Source organism: Tupaia chinensis, unplaced genomic scaffold (genome assembly GCF_000334495.1).
Source record: "Tupaia chinensis unplaced genomic scaffold, TupChi_1.0 Scaffold000217_1, whole genome shotgun sequence".
NCBI classification, from domain to species: Eukaryota; Metazoa; Chordata; class Mammalia; order Scandentia; family Tupaiidae; genus Tupaia; species Tupaia belangeri.
The window spans coordinates 5,263,220-5,271,277 of NW_006159692.1; the positions used below are offsets into that span (position 1 = coordinate 5,263,220).

At 45.1% G+C, this 8,058-nt stretch overlaps 1 protein-coding gene across 2 annotated transcripts in view; it reads right to left on the minus strand.

The window, feature by feature from the left end:
• The window catches only part of MYOF (myoferlin), a 197,264-nt gene that overhangs the window by 107,181 nt on the left and 82,025 nt on the right, over nt 1-8,058 (minus strand). For both annotated transcript variants that reach the window (XM_006147643.3, XM_006147642.3), the window contains one exon: nt 4,399-4,515. In XM_006147643.3, coding sequence (XP_006147705.1) covers nt 4,399-4,515 — 117 coding nt within the window. The remainder of the gene's footprint in view (nt 1-4,398; nt 4,516-8,058) is intronic.

Below are 8,058 nucleotides of genomic sequence, written 5' to 3' on the forward strand. Positions count from 1 at the left end.
TGTGGAAGTGGCCAGGCTGAACCCTGCTAAGTCTCTCCTGCATTTCAGGGTTCCTCGGCCAGGTCCACCTAGGGCCCTGCTCTAGGGAGATGGGGAGTCACAGGCTCTTTGGCAACCAGGCTGTCCTTTTTCTGCAGCCTCTTCAGCTTCACAGAAAGATTTTATTTGCAGATGGCCAGAGCATGGGCCTTAGACAGATAAGGGTCAGACACATTCTAAGCTGGCCCAGCTCATGCGAGTCTGGCAGGTGGCAGAAATCTCACCTCGTTCTTTTGGGGGTTTCCCATTGCTGTAAGTGTGGGTGTGTCCCCAGAATCTCAGCATTTCTCCTACTTTGTAATGCTGCTAGATTTTTTTTTTTTGAGAGATTTTTGCTATAGGGCGAGTACGCTCCCAGACAGACAGAGAGAGACATAGAGACAGAAAGTGAGAAATCACCCCCCAGAGGGGATGGCCACGCCGCAATCCCTTCTCCTCCATTCTTCTCTCGGGATCTTGGGCACGCACGCACATGCGCCCGGCGTGAGTTTTAAGCCACCGGGTCCGGGACACGAACCGCGGTCAACTACGTGGGAGTCCAGCGACATAGCCATTACGCTAACTGCTGGGTCCCTAGATTTTTTTTTTTCATTGTAATACTTTGTTTTTGTTTTTATTAAGCTTATGACACAAGCTATTTTGCTGCCTTTGTTTAAGTATTTGGAACAAAGAAAACCAATTGTGTTTTGTGTACCAGTTAATAACAAGGTCTTCTTTTATACTGCTGACATATATTGTGAGCAATATATATTACTGGCTCTTAGTTTTTTGTTTGTGCTTTTATTTTTTACTAAGTAAATGAAATAAGCTCTGTTGCCTATACATGTTTAATTATTTGCAGTAAAGAAAACTGATTAGGTTTTGCATTCCAGTTCATAAAGGATTTCTCCTCAATTCATCCAATAATTATAGTTATTTAAAACAAAGAGGGGCAGAGGCTTTTTTCTTTCTTCTTCTTCTTTTTTTTTTTAAGAGGTTTTTTGCTATAGGGTGCATGCGCTCACCAGAAAGACAGAGAAAGCAAGAAATCACCCCCCAGGGAAGATGGCCACACTAGAATCCCTTCTCCTCCATTCTCCTCTCAGGATCTTGGGTATGCACACACATGCGCCCAGCGTGAGTTTAAGCCACTGGGTCCAGGACTTGAACTGCGGTCAACTACATGGGAGTCTAACAACATAGCCATCACCAACTGCTGCTCCCCCTTCATCCTTTTTTCTATCATATTACAGTTCACTTCTCATTCGCAACTTAGTTCATTCAAACTATTCTAACAAAGATACTGTGAAGTGGAAGACTTCTAGACAGCAAATATTTATTTCTCACAGTTCTGGAGACTGGGAGACCCCGGTGCCATCAGGTTCCATATCTGGTTCATAGAAAGCACCCTGTGGCTACAACCTCATATGGGGGAAGGAGCACAATAGATCTCTGGAGTCTCTTTCATAAGGGCATTAATTCCATCCATGAAGACAGAGGCCTCATGGTCTAATCACCTCCCGAAGGCCTTACCTCTTAATACCATCACCATAGGGTTTAGGTTTTAATATAAGAATTTTGTCTTGGGGGGACACAAATATTTACACCATAGTAATATGTAAGGAACATGTTCTCAAGAGAACAGCCAACCTCAAAAATCATAATGCTCTATCATTTCCCCCAAGAACTATAGCAAAGTAACGGAAAAAGTGAGGAAATTCTCTCAAACCCAATTGGAGAGCTGCTGCACCAGTGTCAGGACTAGTGAATCACAAAGTCTTCCTCTCATGACGCGCACACGCAGTGGCTGGCTGGGTGCACTCTCTCAGTACATCTGATTAGAATTTTCACCTCAGCAAAATCATTCCTTACTACATATCAAGAAATTTTGGGATAACTCAATAGTAGTCAAAACCATAAATGCTAAACCCAAGAACAGCATTATGGTATTATTTATATTATGGTATTAATGGCATAATGACATTATTTATGTGTCAGTGGAGGGGAATGGTGAGGAGTAAGATGATGAAGAAGGACTTGACAAGGGAACCAGCAGTTAGCGTAATGGCTATGTCGCTGGACTCCCACGTAGTCGACTGCGGTTCGTGTCCCGGACCCGGTGGCTTAAAACTCACACCAGGCATGTGTGTGTGCGTGCCCAAGATCCCGAGAGGAGAATGGAGGAGACGGGATTGTGGCGTGACCATCCCCTCTGGGGGGTGATTTCTCGCTTTCTGTCTCTATGTCTCTCTCTGTCTGTCTGGTGAGCGCACGCACCCTATAGTGAAAACCTCTCAAAAAAAAAAAAAACTAAAAAAAAAAAAGGACTTGACAATTTCTTTTTTTACTAGTATTTTAAAAATAAATTTTTATCTATCTATCTATCAATCTATCTATCATCTATCTGTCAATAATTTGACCAGAGAGGGGCACACTGAGAGAGAGACAGAACCACAGTTGGCCATGTGGGAATCCAACACCTTTAACCATCATGCCCTGCTAGCCCCAGACTTGGTAATTTCTTAAAGAATTAGTTTCCCAGGGCTGGAAGGTGGTGTGGTGGTTGGCGTGCTGGACTCAGCTGACCACGGTTCAAATCTCGGACCTGGTGGCTTGCTTTTTCACTTTCTCTCTCTGTCTCTCCCTGGTCAAATGACAGAATAATAAAAGTGAATAAAATGAAACAAAATAATTTTTTTAAAAAACAATTAGTTTCCCAAGAGTTATTGTAGTAACCTGGCCTTTATATCCAAAATTGTGCATACGCATTTGGCCCAGCAGAGATGTCTGCCTTGAGATTTGAAAGTATGATACATAATATTTAAAAATTGAGAAGACTGTATTTTAAATGCTATCAGCAATTTCTGATTCTAGATGTAGCGATGTGAAGCTACAATTCAAGCTTTGTTCTAGGAAAACTTCTTGGATACATGTAATGCGAATAGTAACCATGGTTTTTTCATGATTTAAATAACTGGAAAAATTGAACTGCTCTATTTGGTAACATAAACTTCTCAGTGTATGTTTCAGCCAGGGCCAAGTTCTAACCTCTGCTAATTTGGGGGGAGACATGTTTCTTTCCCCAGACGACCTGCGGCTTACTCTTGTGCTGGAGTCTGCTCTTCCCAAGGCTCAGGTGGAGAGAGAGGCAGCCCTGGGAAAAGCATGCAGCAGCGCGTCCCTTTCTCGTAAAGAGAAGACAAAGGACTGAAACCGGGCCAGCTCTGGAACTGGACTGCCGCTGTTGCAGACACGCCCAAACCGAAGGATGGTAACCTACTATATCCAAAAGAAGTGGACATCCTCCCAGCCAATCATCCTGAAAAGAGGCAGCTCTTAGAACAGGCAGACATTGGACTACTACGAAGAGGGAAATAGCCCCTGCCCAGTTGACAGCTGGTGGCCACTGGAGCTGGGCTCACAAAAAGACAAGCTCGGGACTCGGCTGGAGTTAGCCTGCCACAAGGAGGCAGGCTGAGGCTGGAAGCAGACAGGAGGGCTGATTGCGAAAGACCCAGAAAGCCGGTCGGAGCCTGCGGGCTCCAAGAACAACCACATTTTTGCAGCGACTTCATGTTACCTATTTCACAGTGCTTCCCTATTCTGGCTCCAGAATTGAAAGTGAAAGTTTTGAAAATGTGCTGTTCAGTTCCTGCTGTAATGTAGATCCATGAGAAGGGCCTGTCTTGTGCTTGGAACAGTGGGGACAGTGAGGTAGGGCAGCCCAAGGGAGCTCGTTGGGCCAGGAGTGATTCGGAAGCCAGCACGGAGTGGTGCCGGGCAGAGGGGCCTCAGGGAGCTGACTGCTCCTGCAAACCATTCAGACTTCTGAAACATGAGCACGTCAGCCGGGGATCCTCAGATGCAGCTGAGGAGGTGAACTTGGGAAACTTCCGTCCGCACGGGGAGTGGGGCTGAGGGCTGTTGTAATGAGCCTCACGTGAACGTGACCTCACATGCTGGGAAGCCTCAGTGCCACCCGCGCCCTTGGAAGTGGAAATGATGAGTGGTGGCAGCCATACCACTGAGTGGTGGCCCTTGGGGTCACCTCCCCATGACCCCCAACTCCAGTTAGTAAACAGACCATGCAGTTTGGGGGTATTGCTGTGCTTGGTGGTGTTCAGTAGGGTGTTAATATCTCAAAGGATGAAGTAAGCCTCACTGCCCACATCAGACTGCGGTCGGTACAATGGGAGGCTGCGGAGGCCATTAGCTGTGAGTCAGGTCTCTCTCTGACTCTGCCACAGCTGACCCGTCAGTCCTCGGGTGTCCCCGTCAGCCCTGCTTGCTCAGACTGGCCAGCACCATCCAGCCATCCCACCTCCACATCTCTGAAACTCTGTTTTCTATACCATGCACTTCTTACATTCCGACATTTACCTCAACCACCAGCAGGTCATCATTTGAGATGGGCTCAAGCTTCTTATCTGGTGGTGTCTTTTCAAGAAGAGTGCTTAATTCAACCAAGATCCTGCCTCTGTAGGCAACTCCTTCCCCCTGAAAGGCAATCACACAGGGTTATTCCTCTAGGCATAATTAACAGCACAAAGAGCTCCGCCTCTGTAGGCAGGCTAATACGGCTACAAAAAATATTCCCTTCCCATCATCCTAACTTCTAACATGAAGTAGTTAGCAACGCTCTCAGCGGGATTCAGGTGTTTGGTATCCGAAGGAAGAGCCATCAACTTCAGACAGGATTCTGAAAGAGTGCTATGGGGTCCCAGGACGAACAGGGATCTTAGCCATGATGGAGGTCAATGTCAGACCATGCTCTGGATCCAGTAGGGTTCCCGGGCTTGGGGATGGCAGTGAGGGGAGCTCTAGGTCTCCTCACCGAACGTCAGCAAAGCAGCTCTACGTTCATCTGTGTTAACTTGGCTCTTTTCTCCACTTCATGCAAAAGGGAGCCGGCCTTGTTGGCAACCAGGGCAAGTCTCAGAGCAGCCAGGATGTGAAGGAGGAAGATGTTTCGGGTGGGGCTGAGCATGAGCATGAAGCGTGGATACTCCTCCCACCATACCCAGCACAGTGGGCAACAAGCCTTCCAGACAGGGAAGGAACTCTCCACCCCCGTCTCCGCCCCGTCCCAGTTGGGCTTCCACCTTTCCCTTCTGGGGGCTTTTCCTCTCAAGCTCAGCCCAATTTTTGAGACTGGAGAGTTTTAAAAAAAGACTTTTTTTCATTATTTTTTCCAGATTATTATTATTATTATTATTCCAAAAAAAAAAAAAAGACAGTTTTCTTCTATTCTAGTGGAAAGAATATTTATTTCGGGCCTCTATGTCCTCATCTATGGAATGGATGGGTGGGATCAGATCATGGATAGAAAAGGCTTTCAGCAGGCAGGTCACCGCCAACTGTCTGGTAAATTTCTGGAATGTGGCAATACAAAGAATCCTGAGGCAGCACCGTGGCTTTTGAGAAGACAGTCAGCGTCGGTTCCTGATGTCTGCCGTAAGTGCAGAAGCGGAAGGAGGTGGCCATTGGCCGTACCAAGTGAGGGGTGCCCCAGGATCCTTTCTAGGACTTGAGGGGCATGACGTTCCTGGCCTTCAACGCTTGGTCAGCCATGTGGAGGCTCTCTGGGTGAGTCATAGGGGGATCCTCTAAACATGATACCTAATTGTAACCACATGAACCAGGACTCATTAACAACAACCTTATTTAAGAAACTTACCTTACCAGTATTTAGTTCATCGTAGGGGTCTGGGAACCCCGTGTACTCTCTGGGACTTCCATACAGGTTCAGATAACAAGGTCCAAATGTTGGAACGAAGCCCACCTCTGTTTCTCCCGTATTTGCTGAGAGATAAACATCCTCATTAGATTTTCAAACTTTCACATTCAATTGATTGAAATAAATATTAGTTATTAGTTAGCCAGGGGAGACTACGGCCTTCCATGTTGCGCATTAGTTGTATTAGGGCAAATTATAAGCACTGAGACTTGTCATACTTTCTTCTTATTATTATTGCTATAAAATATTAAATATAAAACATTGGAGGGATAGTTCAGGTAAACGTATGCTTACAGAAAGACAACACTATTCAAATGAAAGAATAATAAGACTTTCAAGACGATCCTCACATTTTTTGCAAGTTTATAGTTGGCATTGTATTAAACATGTCCTTGACAACTGGGGTAAAAGATCATACTGTTTTGAGAAGCCATGTAAGTGATGTATCAGATTAACTTAATTTGTTTTCTCCCAAAATGTCACTTACTCTCAAGCAGTTAGTATAAATCTGACAGATGCTTTTCAAAATACAAGACATTTAAAATTTTTATATGTGACAGTGAACAGCCTGCCTGTGGTTCTAAGACCATATGATACGCCTAAGTGATATGAAAATCCCCATTCATTATGTTCTATCTCTAACGATCATCAGATAAATTCTGTTCTTGCTACTCCGTCTTAGTAAGAGTGTTCCTCAATATAGGACACGAAGGACGGTATAAGAAAATAGTAAAACCAGGGGCCAGCAGGTAGTGTAGTGGTTAAGGCTCTGGACTCCCATGTGGCCAACCATAGTTCGAGTCCCAGACCTAGCAGCTTACTTTCTCACTTTCTCTCCCTCTGTGTGTCTCACGCTGGTCAAGATTAAAAAATAATAATAAATTAAGTAATTTTTTTTTTTTAAAATAGCCAAATCAAGGAGAAACTGTGGGTAGGGATAAGAAAAGATGAGAGCTGCCTTCACCAGTCTGAATGACCCCCAGGGGGAAGAGAGATGAACTCATCTCCAAGATCAGAGTGCTCCGAAAACACTCTGAGAGCACTGCTCTGTGTCACCCAGAGCCGAATTTAGTGCTCCCAATGCAAAGAAGAACTTCCTATAAGTTAGGGATGTCCAACCATGAGGCAGATTGCTTTAGAGCCAATCAAAAGAAATGCTGAGACCATCAGCCTGTCTCTCAGGATGTACCAGGCTAATTCCCACTATGGATATGAGGGTGACAATTCCTTCTATGGATGGCCTTTTGCAACTCTAAGCCAGAAACTATGGATAAAAGATAAATGTGGACTAGCAGGTGAGCAGCATGCCCGTTAATGAATAACTGACCTAATTATAGAGACGTGCACAGCCCAATCATTTTCATTATGTGAGGCTCGCCAGAAACTTAGACATGTGTGCACACTTTCGGGGAGAAGGAAGGTAGAAACCACACACATGGGCATAAATGAGCTGACCAGTAATCTCAGTGAAGAGATGGGGGAAATAATTTAAATTAAGATAGAAAATAGGATGTATGGGCCAGCTAATGGCCTGGTGATTAAGGTGGCTGGATCCCACATCGCTGATTATGTGGTTCACGTCCTGGACCCAGCGGCTTGCAAAACACGCTGGGCATGTGTGCATGTGTGCTCAAAATCCTGAAGAGAAAAATGGAGAGAAAAATGGAGGGGAAGGGATTGAGGCATGGTCATTCCCCATCAGGGATGTGTTCTCACTTTTCCTCTCCCTCTCTCTGTGCGTCTCTGGTGAGCACATGCACCCGCTGGCAAATTAAAACAAGTGACACTAGTAGGTGACAGGGTGAGACTTGGTAATATCCTGGAGTGCCACATATCACACGCTTTTGGAAATCTCTCATGAAACCCAATAAAGGCCAACAGTTTTTCCAACTGATATTTCTCTGAAGCTTGTTTTTATCTTCAAGAGCAGGCTGAAATGAATGACTATTGTATGTGAACACATAAATGACTTTGGTTTTATCCACTCGACTATATGTAACATTACAAAGTTGACTAACGGAGATTTAATAAGCAGGGCTTAAACTTCTTTCCTTGTGGTCAGATATTTCGGTATGGGGGAAGGATGTTGCATGAGAACAGAGGGTTAAAGAGAGATTTATAGAAAGGGAAGGAAGTAATTTCTAGCAGTTGAATCACAGAATGTTCAAGTAAACACAGACGTTGCACCCCAGTCATGCCACATTAAGAAAGGGCACACTGGAGCCCACAGAGATGCTGTGGCTTGTCCAAGCGCCCACAAGTTGGCAGATGTAGGCCCAGCACTTGATTGCAAAGTCCACAGA